The sequence below is a fragment of the Anolis sagrei genome, chromosome 6 (genome assembly GCF_037176765.1).
Source record: "Anolis sagrei isolate rAnoSag1 chromosome 6, rAnoSag1.mat, whole genome shotgun sequence".
In the NCBI taxonomy this organism is placed as follows: domain Eukaryota; kingdom Metazoa; phylum Chordata; class Lepidosauria; order Squamata; family Dactyloidae; genus Anolis; species Anolis sagrei.
Genome location: NC_090026.1, coordinates 18,079,399 through 18,098,494, shown reverse-complemented (window position 1 = coordinate 18,098,494; position 19,096 = coordinate 18,079,399). Strand labels below are relative to the sequence as shown.

The window sequence follows — 19,096 nt, the reverse complement described above, 5'->3', positions numbered from 1 at the left end:
TAAAAAAAATCTCCTTCTACTAGTGAGGAGAGGCGCAGTTCAAAGCTCACATCAACAGCAAGTGCTCCCACAGCACAAGCATTCCCCACCCTCTTGCTATAAAAGTATTTATTTCTCTGACTAGGGAAGTCAGAGTTGCCAAAAATACCAAGCAAGCACTCTTGCTCTTTGCTCTTTCAGGGCCAAAACAGACACAACAGGGAGAGGTGGACAGTCTAATCCTTCCTCTCCTTCCTCACTGTTTCTTCAGTTTATAAACTACTCCCTGCTATTGAATTAAAAGACAGATGTAGTAACAATTGTGTAGTAAATGAAGCTGATATTTGGGATTCTAGATCTAGATCCCAGATTTGGGATACTAAAGTCTCCCAATCTCATGGGAAGAGGCGGACAAATGTCAGCATGCTGGAAGAAGCAAAGACCACCAGCATTGAAACAATGCTCCTATTATCAACTCCACTGGACTGGCCATGTTGTCCGAATGCCCGATCACCATCTCTCAAAGCAGCTACTATACTCCAAACTCAAAGACAGGAAACGTAATGTCGATGGACAGGGAAAGAGATTTAAAGATGGGCTTAAAGCCAACCTTAAAAACTGTGGCATAGACACTGAGAAGTGGGAAGTCCTGATCCTTGAACACTCTAACTGGAGGTCAACTGTGACCAGCAGTGCTGCAGAATATAAAGAGGTACGAATGTCGGGTAAAAAGGAGAAACGGGCCAAGAGGAAGGCGCATCAAGCCAACCTTGACCATGACTGCCTTCTACCTGGAAACTGATGTCCTCACTGCAGGAGAACATGTGGATCAAAAATAGGGCTCCACAGCCACCTATGGACCCACCACCAAGACACTACACTTGGAGGACCATCATCCTCAGGCTACGAGGGATCGCGTAAGTAAGTAAGGCGGGAAGTGATCAAGGTATTAGACTAGGACCCCAAAGATCAGCTTCACCTACTACACAGTTGTTAAACTGAGCGAAATGAGGTGCTAAGGAAAAATATATTCTGAAAAAAACCTGCCAAGAAAATCCAATGGCAAGTTTACTTTAGGGTCTCCATAGGGTGGAAATAAATTGGAGGCACACAACAACAACAGCAGGAGCAGCGACAACAACAATGAACAACTTTTGTAATAGTACATTTTAAAGAAAAATATTTTAAATTGTGTAAGCCATCTTGAGTTCCCTGGCAGGGAAAAAATGAGATATAATTTGAACCCATCAATGAATAATACCCCAAAGCTATTTTTAAATTTACAACATTTTTAAGGGAGGAGGATCAGACTGTGGACCTCCTATGTCCAGTATGTTTCAGCCCTAATTGGGAATCATGAAGCTGGGCGTTTCTGCACTGCAGCTGCACACACATACATGCACACGCAGCCTCCCTCACAATCCCATCCCGCCCCAAAACTACACTGCACACAGCACACACATGCAGGACACGGGAGTGAGAACGTACTTCCGCTGCCGGCGTTCTACCTTGCTGTTGGGTTGAGAAAAAGATGGAATGTCACACACAGAGAGAAAGAAAAGACAGGGGATTGGGGAAAGGAAGGGGAGAAAGAGATGCAAACATGAAAAAATGATTTGGAAAGAAGTTGATACTAAAAGAGGAAGAGGGAAGCATGTTTGTGACCTAAACTACCCATCTCTGATGTTGAACCATCGGTTTGCAATGAAATATAATCCCCACATCAATTTCGGACAATGGTGATACTGTCTGGGAATGATTGTGGTCTACAATGTGGTCTATACCTTTGGGTGAAAAAAATCAGGAGCTTAGTGGAGTAAGCACTTAGAAACAGAATAGCTAAAACCACAGAGCAGAGTCATAGTTGGAAATGGTAAGAGCAATTGCAGGAATGCTATTTGCACCACCCCTCTGCACTGGTTTTGAAGATGGTTATCATATTGCTTCTCACTGGTTTCTTCTCCAGGCTAAACATACTCCGCTCTCTCAACCATTCCTCATAGAAAACCGATCACTATCTTTCTCTGGAAGAACTTTCTAGACTGCTGAGATAATTCTTAGATTTCACACAGTACTCCAGATGATATCTAACCATTCGGTTCATTATAAGAAGCTGGATTAAATAACCGTATATACTTGAGTATAAGTCGAGTTTTGCAGCCCCTTTTTAAGGCTGAAAAGAGCCCCCCTCAGCTTATATTCGAGTCAATACTCTGTTATTAATATTATTACATTTATTATTTTACTCTATGTATTATTATAATTGCATTTACATTATTTTACTCTACTACTATTATTATTACATGTATTATTTTTCTCTATTATTATTACATTTATTATTTTACTCTGTTATTACTGTTATTGTAAAACCTCTCCAAACGCATCTCCTCCTATGAACCGACTAGGACACTAAGATCATCTGGGGAGGCCCTGCTCTCTGTCCTGCCTGCATCACAGGCGCGCTTGGCGGGGATGAGAGACAAGGCCTTCTCAGTGGTGGCCCCTCGGCTGTGGAACGCCCTGCCTGCAGTTATCAGATCGGCCCCCTCCCTGCTGACGTTTCGGAGGAAAGTGAAGATGTGGCTGTTCAAACAAGCATTTGATTAAACAGTGCAATTGAACATAGGAATACGGAATAATGGATGATGAGACTGGATTCTGATTTTACTGTTGAGGCGCTAATGATTATTATATGGATGTTTAATGATTTATGTTACAATTGTTTTTAATTGCCCTATACTTGTCTTGTGATGTTTTGTATTGATGTTGTTCACCGCTTTGAGTCACCTGAGGCCTGAGAAAAGCGGTATATAAATAAAGTAAATAAATAAATAAATAGTTACATTTCCATTATTTTACTCTATTATTATTGTTTTCATTACATTTACTATTTTATTCTATTATTATTGGAAGGATACATTTTCCACCCTCGGCTTATACTCAAGTCAATATGTTTTCCCAGGTTTTTTTTGTGGTAACAGTTTGTGCCTCGGCTTATATTTGGATCAGCTTATACTTGAGTATATACGGGTAACCTTTGGTCCACCAGGGCTACTCTTAAAAACCTTTCACCCATTTGGGGATGATGTAATTTATATGGCTTTAACTGTTTCAGTATAGGTGAGTTGTAAAAAGATTCTAACGATGCAGGGTGAGATCTCTAATTAGCCTGCCACCAAGAGTGCATGATCTCTGATATGGCAAGATATGGGGCAACTCTAGTCTTGGCTCTGGTCACGGAGGTGGTAAACCAAGACTACAAACACACCCCATCGCAATCCATTGTGGCACCGCTGCTTGAAAACTAAATGGGCTTTCTCTCATAACTTTCATCACAAAGCCAAAAAAGGGATATAATGATACCACGTCACATTAACAAAGAATCACAACAGACTTTACAGCTTTTAAAACACGTTCAACTGGCTAATGTTTTCCCTAAAACAATATTCTGAAATGTATAGCATCGTGCTTAATCTCTAGCTCTCAGGTTTACAGAAATATGAGAATAGCAAAAATAGAAGAACAAAGACAAGAAGTAGAGTGTTGAAAACAACTCCCAAAATATCCCAGGAAGAGCTGCCTTGGAAATCCTAGGAGTTGCATTCCAACACATCTGTAGAATACTTGTATGGCCATTTGGAATGGGAGGACATGGGGGAGGACACGAGGGGGGGGGGGTGATGCTCTCTGTATTAGGATCTGGTTCTGTATTCAAATCTAAATGGATTAGCCCAAAAAACAGCACTCACCTGAGGCGATTTCGCAGGCTGGTGACCTCGCGGTTCATGGACTCAGCTGATTCAGTGACATCCTCAAGTTCACGCTGCATGCGGCGGCGGCTTGCGTTTGCCCGTGATACTTCCTCCTCGGCTTCCTCCAGCTGCCGCTTGAGCTGTTTCAGCCGCAAGTGGCCCTTTTCAACCTGCCAGAAAGAGCAAGAGAAGGGCGCTAGGAGAGAGGCCTGACAAGAGCATGTCTAGCAGGAGATGAGGTGTGTCTTTGCCCTACCTGATCCTTGTACTGGTCTGCATTCCTCCGCTCTTCATCGACTTGGAGGATCACCTCCTTCAGCTTTTTCTCTGCACGACGCACAAGTTTCCCTGACAGGATCCGTTCCCTTAGAAACAGAAAATTTAATAAGAATCATGATGAACGTGGAGGAGATATTAGATTGGATCCGGAGTAGGTCCACTGAAGTCTACAGGATGTCAGAAATATTAAGAAATTAAGAAATTATTTTTAATTACAAAAATGTGAGTCAAGCATTGAAATGGTTAAACAGATGCAAAGACTCAGCAAAATCTGCAGTTCTATATAAGCAGGTGTGCCTGTAGCTTAGCACCCTTAGTCGAAGGTAAACCTCAGTGGGAGAAAGGTCTCAGTCTGAGAGAAGGCCTCAGATTGAAACTGCCTTGAGTCGCCTTTGGGTTGAGAAAGGCAGTACGCAAAGTATACAAATATGGCAAATAAATAAATAATAAATAGTTTGAGGTAGGCCTTAGTCTGTGAGAAAAACCTCTGTGTGAGGTAGGCCTCACAGTGTGAGGAAGCCTTAGTCTATGAGAAGGCTGTGAGAAGGCCTGGTGTGAAAAGGCTCCAGATTGAAGGCCTTGTGTGTAAAGCCTCGGCTTTAAAGCTCCAGTATAAAGGCTGCTGTGTGTAAAAAACTACTGTGTAAAGCTCCAGTATAAGTTTGTTGTGAGAGGAGGCTCTGTGAGAGCAACGCTGTTTATCTGCATGAGGAAGAAGCTCAGCATGGCAGCAAAGAAGGAAGTATAAAGGACTTTGTGTTGTGGAAACCTTATTATTGTAAATAGTGCAACTATATTATTTTACTACAAAGAAAAGCCTCCTTTGGAAGAGGTAACATTGGTCTGTGTGTTTTTGTTCTTTTTATCACTTTGGGCTTCTTGTGCTGGGTCATTCTGCTGCTAATAAGTTACTCTGCTGTACATTTATGAGGAGGGCCTTTTGTTAATAAGCCCACTCGCCCAACACAGGACTCATGCATGAATCCAACAGCTTAAATCTTAATTTGCCTATTCCAATTCCAAACTTACTTATGATATTCACCTATAAGCATGTATCTATAGTTTGTTGCCCCCTGCTCTTAGCACACAGCATGTTTAGCATCAGCAGAACCATGCAAACAAAGCCCAGATTAAAGATCTTTTGAGAGTTCAAGGTACACAGAGTTCTTGGCCATGACTGTATGCTTTATAACAATGCAGCAAACTAGGTTACCAAGCAACACTGGTAAACTCATGGAAACCCAATAAACTTTGTGGCTGAATTGAGATTTGAACTTTATGGGCCAAATTATGTGACATCAAGATATGTACTCAGATATCCTAAGTGACCTTGGAGGACTGGTGCAGGCAAAGGGGCATTTAACTCTTTCCCATCATGCTAACGTAATTTCCCTCTTCAACCCACAACTTCTATTTATTCTATGGGTTTTTAATCTAGCTTTGTCCCAGTTTCAATGGCTGGACTCAGATGCTGGACTCCAATATGGGTTCCAGCCAGCACAGGGATAATGGGGAGCTACAATTCACTATCTGGGGGGCTATAGTTTTGCCACATGTGTTCAACCACTATACCAAACTGGGAATAGGCACAGAGTGCTTGCTGTACCTGGACTCTTGCTCCAACTGTTCTTCCAGCTGTGCCACCTTGGACTCCAGAGTTGCAATTGCCATCTTGTATTTAGACTTGACGGAGGAGTCCATCTCACCCAACTTGGCCCTCAGGTCTTTGTTCTGGCGCTCGAGCTGCTGCCGAGCGTTCTCTGTTTTCTGTGAGAAGCTGCGCTCAGCTCCCAATTCTGTGGTGAGCGTCTCAACCTGGAGAGATCAGAAAGAGGTCCCACGTCAAGCTCTGAAATCCTGTCATGTTTTAGGACTACGGCTGCCACAATCCCCCAACAACAGGGTTGTGCTGGTTGAGGGTTCTACCAGCAGTAGACAAAAAGCAAAATATAGTACAACCCCAGTACCCGTGGGACTGGACCCGCTGTTGCACCCAAGAAAATATGTCCTCTAGGGATTTTCTAGATTCTCTATGCAGTTCTATGTTATGCTTCTATTAAACAATACCATAGACTCACCTTGGATGACCTAACAAATTCCAACCTAACAGGCCCTTCAACCTGCAGTCCTCTAAGGGTTTTGGACTTCATCTCCCAGAATGCCTGACCACTGAACAAGCTCGTTAGAGCTTCTGGGAGTAGGAGGCCCAAAAACCTGGAGGGCTGCAGGTTGAAGAGGCCAATTCTAGGTCCTCCAGGGAGTCTCTAAGGTAACTTCCAGTGGAGCTCATTCATCTCAATGGGGATCACTATGATCCATGGTTTCCTATTTCCACAAGACATTTAAGAATATATCCCAAGTGGGTACAGGTGCTGCACTGTAAAGTTTCCAAGCTTTGATTCCAGTACAGAAGAAGAGTGAGGAATTGATGTTTCAAAAGAGCAACTCACCTGCATGCTGAGCTTACGGTACCGATCATTGAGGAGTTCCATGTTGCTTTGCTCTTCATCCAACTCTTCCTCCAACTGACCGATTCTTGCCTCCAAGTGGCGCTTTTCATCCAGAAGTGCTGACCTGAAGACACGGATGGAAGAAATGTGTAAAGGAGAGGGATCAGATGAAAGGTGGCTACTCAAAGGGAGGGGGTTTCTTTTGGGGGGAGGGGGACTGAACTAAGAGAACACCCTCAAGAAGGCCACGTAGGTTGCTTCCATATGAAAAGCCTTTAAAGCGGTGTTTCTCAACCTTCCTTATGCTGCGACCACTTAATACAGTTCCTCAGGTTGTGGTGACCCCCAACCATAAAATTATTTTCGTTGTTACTTCATAACTGTAACTTTGCTACTGTTTTGAATCGTAATGTAAATATCTGATACACAGGATGTATTTTAATTCACTGGACCAAATTTGGCACAAATTCCAGATATGCCCAAACTGGAATACTGTTTGGGGGTGGGGGATTGATTTTGTCATTTGGGAGTTGTAGATGCTGGGATTTATAGTTCACCTACAATCAAACAGCATTCTGAACTCAATCAACGATGGATTTGAACCAAATTTGAATCAAACTCCCATGACCAACAGAAAATACTGGAAGGGTTTGGTGGGCATTGACCTTCAGTTTTGGAGTTGTAGTTCATCTACACACAGATAGTATTGTGGACTCAAACAATGACGGATCTGAACCAAACTTGGCAGGAATACTCAATATGCCCAAATGTGAACATTGGTGGAGTTTGGGGAAAATAGACCTTGAAAACTATGAGTTAGTTGTTGGGATTTATAGTTCACCTAAAATCAAAGAGCATTCCGGACCCCACCAATGATAGAATTGGGCCAAACTTCCCACACAGAACCTCCATGACCAACAGAAAATACTGTGTTTTTTGATGGGCTTTGGTGACCCCACTGACACCCCCCCCCCCCATGAACCCACAGGGGTTCTGACTCCCAGGTTGATAATCGCTGCTTGAAGGCATGGGAAGGCAAAGTACGAACTGCAGGCTGCATTAAGTTCCTGGGATGCCTAGATACAGCCTATGAATCGTGTCCTAAAAAGCCCAGATTCTACTAAAACCTTCTTAAAAAATTTGGCCTGATTTCTGGTGATATTTCTTTTGCTCCAAAACTGTCAAAAGCCTCTGATATTAGCCCCAAATTTTGTAGCTTGCTTCTTGCAACAATAACAAGTGGAAAGTAGACTTCAAAATACCATCATTTAAATCAAAAGGAGCAGCATGGGCCTTAAAGGAGGCAAGGATTACGTATCAGTGCACTCACTTGCCACTGTTCCCATTGGCCAGCTCATCTGCCAGATCGTCCCGCTCCTGTTGCGCCTGCCTCTTGGCTCGTTCTGACGCTGCCAGTTCCTGAAAAAGCAGGAAAGCATGGATTGAACATGGAAGAGAAGAGGGCAAAACTTAGTGGTGATAGATCCACTAGCTGCATGAACGTCACATTAAGCCTGGGAGACAGGTGCCTCTCTCATCTGGATGGAACGTCCTGCTGTCTAGGTCCATTCAAACTGCACAATAGTAGCACTATGACCATACTTTAAGTGCAATATGAAAAATCTGTTGTTTGCAGATCAGGGAGGAATATTGAAAATGCCCAGCCAGAGGATTCTAATGGCTGCTCAAACCACACATTCCAGGATTAGACAGGATGCATCCAAGACCTCTCAAGTGGAAGAATAGTGCAAAAGAGGCCTTAGAGAGCCACCCTTACCTCCTGCAGTTGCAGCAGCTCTGCTTCCAAGTTCTTCAGCTTCTTCTCACTCTCACGAGACTGGATGAAGATTTCCTCCCGGGCTGCCCGGGCCTCCTCTACTTCCCGCCAGAGCTCCTTCATCTGAGCCTGAGATTAGAAAGGAGATATGTCAAAGTAGTCCAAACATGCTTCTATCTCCCTTTCAATTGTAGCTACTTACCCAAGGGCACTATTTTGCCCAAAACATTGGTCATTCCCTTTTGCTCCCCAAGAATTGGATACCTGAGACATTTGACACATTTACTGATCCACTATTAATCCATAAAGTATTTATTTATTTCTTTACTATATTTGTATACTGCCTTTCTCAGCCCACAGGCAACTCAAGGTGGTTTACAGAGGTAACAATTCAATGCCCACAATACCATGAATACAATTAAAAACATTAACATATAATATAAAACCATAGCAAGATCAATAAAAACATAAATCATTAGCGTCTCCTGGTTAAAACATTGTCCAGTCACATCGTCCAGTTCTTCCATATTCCTATGTCTGTTACTCTGCATTTGCAAACGCTTGCTCAAAAAGCTACATCTTGACTTTTTTTCAAAATGTTAAAAGAGAGGGGGCCAGTATGATATCCCTAGGGAGGGTGTTCCATAGCTGAGGGGCCACCACTGAGAAGGCCCTGTCTATCGTCCCCAGCAGACGTGCTTGTGAGAAAGGCGGGATCGAGAGCAGGGCCTCCCCAGACTATCTAAAAGTCCTAGATAAGGGGAGATGCGTTTATACAGGTAAGTTGGTATACCTACCTACCTACCGCCACTACCTACCACCACTACCTGCATTCAGACATACATAAACACATACCTGCAACTTGCGCAGCTGTTTCCCTGCTTCGTCCCGTCCCTTGTTGGCGGCATCCAGCTGTGCCATTGCCTCTTGGAGATCAAGCTCCAGCTTCTTCCGGGCAGCCAGCGCTTGGGCACGTTGTTTCCTCTCGGCATCCAGTTCCGCCTCCAACTCTCGCACCTAAAAAGAGCAGCAGAGGGGAGGCTCAAGACCTAGAACCTCATTTCCCGAAAGGATAGCTCTAATGGGACTCAGAAAAAAATGTTCCAATGGGATTCCTAGTTCCAAACATCTTTGCCTGAAAAATACTTCAAATATTTTTGGAAAGGGAGGGAGCTCCCTCCCTGTAGGCCACACTCTCCACCCTGGTCTTATATGGCTACTCTGCTTGGGCTAAGACTTATAGGGGTTGGGACCACACTTCCGTCCACTCCTATCCAACCTGCTTGCTGAGGAGTTTCTTCTTGTCATCGTTGGCATCATCGCGGTTCTGCAGCTCCCTCTCATGCTGTGCTTTTAGGGCCTGCATGTTGACCTCCAGGCGTAGCTTCCCATCCTCTGTGGCCTGAAGCTCATCTTCTAGCTCCTCCAGCTGGGCTCGCATCTCTTGCACTTGCTGTTCCAAGGCCCGCTTGGAACGCTCCAGCTCATGAACCTGGTTCAAAGCAAGGCAAAATGAGAACAACAGAATCAATAACATTCTAGAAAGCTATTATCATTCAGTTTTTATAATAGGGGACATTATTACAAGATGTAACCTCAGTGTCATTCTACGGTCAACTTCCACAGATTAAAAAAACAGCGTTCACAATTTTTCTTTACATTTGCAGTTTTCCTGTTTTTGTGAGCACCCTATGCTCCTAAACCCCATGAAGGTGAAGTGTCTACTGTACTGTATTTAATCAGATTGCATTATTATTATTATTATTAGAAACACAAGATGAGTCCACAGCAGACACTCTGCCAGCTGTTGTATTGGATCACACGTTGGACACTTCCCGAGTGTCTAGGACTGTGTGATGTATTATTATTATTATTATTATTATTATTATTATTATTCAGTTTTTTCTTTCTAAAAAAGAGACTCATAGGCTTATAGTAAAACCAGTATAACAACAACAACAACAACAACACTATTTATTCCTAGACTGCCCTCTCTCCCCGAAGGGACTCAGGGCAGTTTACACACAGAAAAAGGCAAACATTTAATGCCCAAAATAATACAAACACATAAAAAAATCAAAATAATCCACAATAATAACAGTAAACTTATAACAAAAGAATTAAGCATCAAAATGAAAACAAAATAAAATAATCCAATAAGACATGATAATACTAATAACATTAAAACATATATCTTGTAAGGCAATTAAAATACATTAGAAATGGCTATCATGGGTATTCACTTAAAAACTAAAATTATACAAACATTAAAATAGAATTAAATATTAATGGTATTAAAAATATAAAAAGTATAGATAAAACTCAAAATATAAACCGATGATAGCTGTCTCCATGGCGCTAATTGTGTAGACTGTTTTAATATGTGTATTTCATAGTAATGCATTTTAATATAAGTATTTTTATGTTGATGCATCTTGTCTATGTCGTGTTGTGCCTTGCCTCAAGCTATGAGGGGAGGCAGGCAACAAACAACAACAACAGAATATTATTAAATTACAAAATTATACCAACATTAAAATATAATTAAATATTAATGGCATTAAAATATAAACAGTTAAAACAAATTGAAAATCTATTCATAGCTAAAACTAAAACACTCCCAGCTTGATCGTAAACATTTCCATCTTTAAAAATGTCTACTCTTTTTCTCTCTGGGTACGGATAAATATCTGAAAGGACAAGAAACAGGTTCTTATTTCTCAGCAGTGTTTTGCACTCTGTGTCACTCGCTCTCTCTGTTTCTGGTAAGGCCACCAATGTGCCTGGGATCACTTACATTCTTGCCAACGTCATCCTTGGAGCTGACCAGGTCGTCCATCTCTGCCCTGAGCTGCTTGTTCTGCCTCTCCATCTCTTCCCGTGTCTCCAGCGCCTCTTCCAGGGCCCGGCTCAGTGAGAGCACCTTGGTCTCTTTCTCACGGGCATCAGCTTCGGCCCGGTCCCTCTCTTCGGCATAACGGGCCGAGATCAGCTTCTCTTCAGCCAACATCTGTTAGAAAACAAACACAAGCCTCAGCAAGAATCAAAGGTGGACAACCTCCCTGACAGCCTTGGAGTAGGATTTTAACCAAGGAGTTCCAAAATCAAGTCTTTTCACCAGGCTGACTCCAGTTTTCAAATGTTAGATATGCCTGATTCAGCTGATCAAGGAGGAATAATCATGGCTTATAAGCTTCCTCCAACTCCCAAAGCCTGTTTGGCTTCCTCCTTCCCACTATTGTGGCCTCATTATAGTCAAACACACACACACACACAGTGGATGGAACAGTTATGGCACCTGTCAACATGCTCCTATTTCACAGAACACCTTTTTGGCACCACCTTCAAAATACCTCATTTTAAAAAATTAAGGTGTCATTTCTGAGCAACGTATGCATCTCAATCAGACAAAAAGCTCCCCAAACATGTGAAAATGCATAAAATACAATGCCACAAGCATCCCAGAACCTCACACGATCCCCAAATGTCACTACCATTTCTATTAAATGGCAACAGGAAGTGATGGAGCCTCACTTCCTTTCACATTTTTTAAGGCTGCAGAGGAAAATGAAGGTATTTTGGTGTGCTGAACACACAAAAAAATGGCTACTTGCCCCCATGTAGTTACTAACTCTGACTTAAAAGGATAAGGCTAGACTTGTAGGAGCAAGAACTAATCTTTACTTCCAGCTATAGGCCCCAAAACAGCCTCCACATTTTAATCCAGATAGCATCTTTTGTTTTCTTTTGTTATTTTTTTTACCATACTTCACACAGTTAACAGCTATGTTTTATCACATTTCTACCTGAAGTACAAATCAGGTGAAGTTGAGGCCCAATGAGGCCATAAGATCTAATAAATATGTGGACCTTGCCTTTAAGTACGCTATTTTGAAGAAACCTACCCAAAATAAGAACTCTTCAACAATTGAATATGTTGCCTTTTGAGTGTGGTGGAGTCTCCTCTGGAATTTTTAAACAGAGGCTGGATTGCTATCTGTTGGGAGTGCTCTGATTGTGTGTCCCTGCATCGCAGAATAGCATAGGATTGGATGGCCCTTGGGGTATTCCAACCCTACGATTCTAGGTGGGAGAAGTCCATCTGTGGGGGAGGTGATTCCAATGTACAAGTGGGAAATTGTGTCACTAGAATGGTTTTCTTGAGACAAGAAAGGGTAGGAGCATTGTGGTTCAGCTAGCTGCTGCTGATGATTGTTATTCCAGGGCCTGAGAAAGTGGGTGGGTTTTTTTTTGAGGGAAATAAGGAAAATGTGGGGGGGGGGGGGGGGGAGTTTAGATCCTGTCTGCGAGAATGTGCTTGAAAGTGAAACTGCTTCAGAGTCCAGCAGACAGGGAGATGCACTGGCTGATGAGGACTTTTTGCCTACTCGTCTCATAGAAACCCTAGATAAGAATAAGGAATCGTATGGGTGAGAAAGTTCACCTGAAAATCCCAGACTTCATTTTATGGAAGAAGCAAGCAAATTAAGACAATCACAGAGACTCTGTGAAAAGTAGCAGCATGAGAGATCCTTTAAAAGAAAAGGCAGTCAAGGTCACGGGCATGACTCCATGTCTTGTGGACCTTAAATCTGAAAGTTGTTTCATTAAGAATTCAGATCAGGCAACGCTGCAAAGCAGTGAAGATCTCGAGCTCATTTCTAGTTCATGTTTTGAGTCAAAGGTCTTGGGAGTTTTTGATTCATGTTTTAAGACATTTCTATTGTCCTGCTTTTGGATTCATGTTCATGTTCATGTCTTGATTCTTGTTTCCTTGTATTTATGCTCATGTTTTGGTTCTGGTTTTCCTGTACCTTGTTTTATGGGACCGATTTGAATAGTTTCGATTATTACCTTTGGAGTGTTTTTTCTTATTGCCAGTTTGGTTTGGCTTATTTCTTGTTGACCTTTCTTATTTCCTATAGTGACTTTTCCTTTTTCTATGTGCTTTTCTCAATAAACTGTTGTTACTACTACTTTTGGATTCCTGGCTGGTGCTGAGGTCAAGGTGAATTCTATATATAATTATATATTTCATATTACATGTAATATTACTAATAATATTACAGTATAGTGGTGTAGTACAATATGGGAATGTATGTTACCAATATTGTGCTATGTTAATAATATAATATATTCTATTTACATGTAAATTGTAAGCCGCTCTGAGTCCCCTTCGGGGTGAGAAGGGCAGCATATAAATATCATAAATAAATAGATAATAAATAAACATTCTGGCTGGGTTGCAAGAAGAGGAAAGCTTTGAGAAGCCGCCTTTCATCTTGAGGTAATCAGAGTCATTTGTGAAGTGGATTTCAGGACAAATGAAGAGAAAGTGGCATCAATTATCCTCAGGTGGTGGTGAAGAAGTGAAGGGCAAAGCCTGGGAAAGTTACTTTTTTAAGAATTCATATCTCAGAGCCTGGGTTGGCACATAGGGAAATGTGACAAGACTCACCTGGTCAAATTTCTTCTGTTTCTTCTCCAGGGCAGAGACCACTTGGCGCTGCTGGTCGAGGGCCACAGTGACGTCGTCCAGCTCCTGCTGCAGCCGGGTCCTCCCTTTCTCCAGCTTGTCACAGGCCTGGACCCGTTCCTCGTAGCGCAAGGAGAGGCCCTCCAGGTCCTTGGCTGCCCGCCGCCGAGCTTCCTCTATGGCTTCAGCCACTCCGGCATCTTCCTCCAGCTTCTTCTTAGTCTCCATGACCTGGGGAAATTGCCACACAGGATGAAGTCACACACTGCCCTGTACAAATACACATGCAACACTAAAAAAAATGGAAAAACTGGAAGGCACGTTTGCAGGAGTCTTCTTATAGAAAGAAGATATTCAGCTCCCCTGCCACTGTGACCAGGCTGTGCTCTCAATTTATTCCCTCATATGCACAAGAACCACTCAAGAAAAACATTATTAGCATGTGTTTACCCAGATACCATCTTTTGTTATAATTTTTACCATGCTTCCAACAAATGTCTGGATGGGAACCCCCCCCCCCCCCCACAGTGATGTGTTTTTGACACACTGCATCTCAGCTGATGCACTGCTGATTTTCAAAGGCTTATAATCACTTTTCCATGCCTTAATGCCAGGAAGGAGGTGGGCAGTCAAAAAAAAGTGGGCTTCAGAAAAAGATGTCTGGCAGAACCAAGCCAGTATTTACATTTTTAGAGCCACATCACTGGGAAGAGAGAAGAGTATACTTCTTTCAAAGTTTTAGTTTTCATTTCAGTGCACAAAGAAAGCAATTAATCAGAGATAATAAAGAAATTGGTGCAAGATTAAATACCATGTTCAAAATATGGAAACACTACTTTTTTATTTTAAAATATCCAGAATTTTGTTTACTGGCCAGATGTTTAAAGGGGGGGGGGGTCGTCTTCAAAAAAGTTCTGCGTAGTTTTTGCAATACAGTTATCTCTTGTTAGACCATGATTTTTTTTTCTTGCAAGCAAGATTAAATTTGAGATAAATATGCCATCTTTCTGCTCCTCCTTTCTGTCTCACCTGCTGCTGCAAGCTCTGCATCTGGCGGCTGAAGTTGGCCTTGGCAGCTTCCTCTTCCTCCAGCTGTTCCAGCATGGCCGCTTTTTCCTCTTCCAGTTGCCGGACCCGAGAGCTCAGATTCAGCTTTTGCCGTGTCTCTTCTTGGAGAAGTTCCTGGAATTGGGAAGAAAGTGGGGAAGAGAGAGAGACAAAAACAAAAAAAGTTTGTGTGTCTATGTGCCTTTAATGATTTTGCCACAGGAAATCAAATCAGTTATTCTTGGCTCATGACTGCCAGATCAAATTGTCTTCCTCTGTTTAGAATGTTTTTTTGATCTATTGTTTCCATAATCCCCTAGACAAACATAGTTATTGGATTGTGGGATTTATTATTCAAATCAATTCATGGAGTTATTTTTCAGCTTAACCAAATTCTGATCAGGAGGTCAAACACAAACAGGCTATTAGAACAATGCCCTCTGAAGAAGAAAAAATTAAGGATGTTTTATGACTAGGTGTATTTGGTGCTACAGCTGTTGCTTGTGAGTGTATGTTTACCAAAACTTGCTACTTAATGACATCTAATAATTTCATTTATTTGCAAGCAGCTGAACATATAGGCAAGACATAACTATTATTAGATCATTTGAAACTATGTCTGTACTGCAGTAATGCTTTATAGACTAATCCTGTTTACAACTGCAGCCTAGGAAGTAGGTTGCCTTTATTTCCATTTTAAAGACACAAAAAATAGAGGCCAAAAAGAGCCAAAAAGACTCTGACTCATTCTGCAATTAAATCTGAATATAAATGTATATTAAGGGCCCCAAACAACATTCAATCCACTGCGTTTCTCACCATCCACATTTTTATCCTCTGAGAGCAAAAAAGAAAGGTTTCCTCTGACATTAAATCTAGCCATGGGGGGTTGTGCTCATCTAAATTTCTAAGCTGAAGAGCCAGTGTTGTCCATAGACACCTCCAAGGTCTTGTGGCCAGCATGACTGCATGTAGCGGTGTTACCTTCCCGCTGAAGTGGTACCTATTGATCTACTCACATTTGTATGTTTTCAAACTGCTAGATTGGCAGCAGCTGGGCCTAACACCCCACTCCCTGGATTTGAACTGCCAACCTTTCAGTCGGCATGTTCAGCAGCTCAGCAGTTCAACCCACTGAGCCACCACATGGCCCTTGCTGAGAGGCAAAAGCTAATACTAATCCCTTCCTGTAAAGAGTGCATAGCTTTTCACAGTGTTCCACTTTCTCTGCTTCTCACTTTCATGTTTGTTACATACCTGAGTATCTTGCAAGTGGGATTCCACAGTGGCGAGGTCTTTGGCAAGCTTTATTGTCTTGGACTCTGTGCTTCCCAGGGTGCCAGAGACTCCATCAAGCTCATTCTGTTTCCAACCAATCACAAGACAAAGTAAAGATGGAGTCAAAATGCATCAGAGGAAATTGAGACATCAAGCTCTCATAAAAGGAAACTTAGGGTTGCAATCATAATGGTAGCTCATGCAATCAGCATTCATGAAAAGATCTCTGGTGACATCGGAAGAGCTTGAACTCTGTAACACCCTCTACTCCTGTACCTTTATATGCATCCAATAAACTTTTCTTTTTTTAATGTCAGGAGCGACTTGAGAAACTGCAAGTTGCTTCTGGTGTTGAGAGAATTGGCCGTCTGCAAGGATGTTGCCCAGGAGAAGCCCGGATATTTTATCATCCTGTGGGAGGCTTTTCTCATGTCCCCACATGAGAAGCTGGAGCTGACAGAGGGGAGCTCACCCCGCTCCCCAGATTTGAACCACCGACTTTTCAGTCAGCAGTCCTGCCAGCTCAAGGGTTAAACCCATTGCACTACCAGGGGCTCCTCCAATAAACTGAAGGAATTAAATTCGTTCCAAGACAAGTTATGTGGCAGACGGAAGCAGTTGTGATGTCGAACAATAACAGCCAGTTAGCAGTCAATACTGATCTGCCACCTGAGCTTGATGGTGGAGTCCAACCTGCATATCTTGATGCCTGTTTCCTACTTCGCCATCTGTCATCCCAGCAGATAATTGGCATCATCCCATTTATCTCAAAAACCAGGGTTTTTGCAGCATTATGCAGATATTTTATAGAAAAGGTCAGTGTGATGAAAAATCTGAGCAAATCATAAAATCTGAGCTGCCGTAGAGCAAACTCAACAAAGTGAAAATAATGTTTATAGATATACAGGAATCCAAAGCAAGGCTAAAACCTCTCCCAACCCACCACACTCACCTGCAGCTTCACCAGCCTCTCCATGAGCTCAGCCTTGGCTCTTTCGCTTTCAGCAGCTCGGAGTTGCAGCTCCTGGACCTGGCCCTCGAGCTTCTTGCGCCGCTGCTCCGACTCCACCTTGGCTGCTTGCAGGAGCTTCACCTCCTTTTGCATCTCAGCATTCTCCCCTTCCAGAGCCTGCTTCGTCTTCTCCAAATTAATTTTGAACTGGTAATAACAAAGAGAGATGGAAATAAGAATCCACAATGCCCTCATGATACGGACTGCCTATCTACTTAAGCCTATAAAATATATGATTCATAATGCATGTAACTTGTGAATGAGTCCCACTGAAATTCAAGCTGTCTTTGTTAAGAGCAAACCTACTCAGGATTATCGTGTGGAAATCACTTTGCTCACATATTTAAGTACTTTTAACCCTGCTTTCCAATCAAAGAAAACTCAATGCACACTTGCAAAAATTACTAATTAAGTCTTTGAACCCACGTTTAAAACGGTACATTGGAACTCAAACTACAGGCAGACCCTCCCACAATTTGAACCTTCAGATTTCACTACAGGTTGAGCATCCCATATCCAAAATCCAAAATCTGAAAAATTCCAAAATTGTCCACATGTGTGAATGAGATAGTGCCACCTTTTATTCTGATGGTTTAATGTACACAAATTTTGTTTCATGCACAAAATTATTTTAAAATATTGTGGATAAGATATGTACGGACATAACTGAATTTCTGTTTAGACACAGGTATTATCTCCAAATTATCTCATTATGTATATGTTGGAGCTAGCAACCTTCTTCAAGCCTCCACTAGTAATTTGTTTTGTTTAGGGTTCGGTTTGCTTACTGTATTGTATACTTTTATGTTTTAGTATGCAGTTTTCCCTTTACTCTATGTTTCTTGAGGTTGTGGGAGGAGCTGCAGACCACATGATCAGATCTGGGACTGCTCAAAGCTCAGACTCTATTTTAGAACAGAGAGACACCGTTAGACTTTGGACTGTTAAGAGCAAACTCGTGTTGCTGTTGATGATAAGAAAGATGCCCTGTGTTATCTGCGTAGAGAAACTACTTCAAATCCCATCTGTGATTGGATTGATAAGTCATGTACTTGTCAAGTTATGTACCTGCTGAATACTTGAAGGTTGTGAGTAAACCAAATATGTTACTTTTAACGAAGTCTACTTTATTTTTGTCTCTTGAGAGCATGATATGGGAAGAAGATGTTTTTATGGCAGAGTAGATGTTTTTGGGCACTGAAAAGAACACTTCTGAAGAACTGCTATATTTTATGCATTGGAATAATCTCTGTTCCTAACAGATCAGAGACAACGAGGTTATCAGTCTAACAAGTGGAAAACACCACTGAGGGGTATATACTACTGATATATACCACTGAATAGAAAATTTTACTCAAAAGAATTTTTGGCTCTTCTCTGGAAGATCACATTTTTACAAAAGGGTTATGATTTTGAAATAGTTGTGAATGTCATTTTTTCTCCAAAAGGTGATGGAGATTCTGGTTTTCCAAAAGGTTATGATCTCTAGAAGGTCATGCCTTCCAAAAGTATATACATATATACAAATACACCCCCACCCCAAATCCAAAACACGTCTTGTCCCAAGCATTTCAAGACCTTGCATCTAACAGCAACCAGACGCAGAGCCTTCACAGCAGTGGCGCCATCAGTCTAGAATGCTCTGCCACCTGAAGTTCGTGCCCTGCGGGACTTACCAGCTTTCCGCAGGGCATGTAAGACATACCTGTTCCGACAGGCTTTTAATGTTTGATACTGTTGTTTTTAAATTGTTTTAAATTGCTTTTAAACTTTGTTAGATTTTAGCTATTCTTGTAAGTCGCTCCGAGCCCCAGGGGAGTGGCGGCATATAAGTTTAAATAATAAATAAATAAATAAATAAATAAATAAGGGAGATTCTACCTGTCATGCATCCCTACCCTCCAAAATCCAGCAGTTCCTGTGTATGAATGTATAATGTAATATAATATACTGTATCTACATATAATATTTATAATATTATAATGTAATACAATATAATAATAATATGACATTATAATTATATATTTTATATTACATGTAACATTA

The 19,096-nt window shown here is 41.8% G+C and overlaps 1 protein-coding gene across 14 annotated transcripts in view; it reads right to left on the bottom strand.

Annotated features, from left to right (window-relative positions):
* LOC132777847 (myosin-10-like) overlaps nt 1-19,096 on the bottom strand; it is a 101,994-nt gene that overhangs the window by 6,203 nt on the left and 76,695 nt on the right. For 9 of the 14 annotated variants that reach the window (XM_067469839.1, XM_067469846.1, XM_067469840.1 and 6 more), the window contains 14 exons: nt 16,991-17,197; nt 16,018-16,122; nt 14,743-14,895; nt 13,696-13,944; nt 11,035-11,247; nt 9,517-9,729; nt 9,093-9,254; nt 8,238-8,366; nt 7,791-7,879; nt 6,461-6,584; nt 5,617-5,825; nt 3,988-4,096; nt 3,729-3,901; nt 1,468-1,491 (listed from right to left, as the gene is read on the bottom strand). In XM_067469839.1, the coding sequence (XP_067325940.1) occupies nt 1,468-1,491; nt 3,729-3,901; nt 3,988-4,096; nt 5,617-5,825; nt 6,461-6,584; nt 7,791-7,879; nt 8,238-8,366; nt 9,093-9,254; nt 9,517-9,729; nt 11,035-11,247; nt 13,696-13,944; nt 14,743-14,895; nt 16,018-16,122; nt 16,991-17,197 (2,159 nt within the window). The remainder of the gene's footprint in view (nt 1-1,467; nt 1,492-3,728; nt 3,902-3,987; nt 4,097-5,616; nt 5,826-6,460; nt 6,585-7,790; nt 7,880-8,237; nt 8,367-9,092; nt 9,255-9,516; nt 9,730-11,034; nt 11,248-13,695; nt 13,945-14,742; nt 14,896-16,017; nt 16,123-16,990; nt 17,198-19,096) is intronic. The other 5 variants (XM_067469842.1, XM_067469844.1, XM_067469849.1 and 2 more) reach the window with 1 other exon arrangement.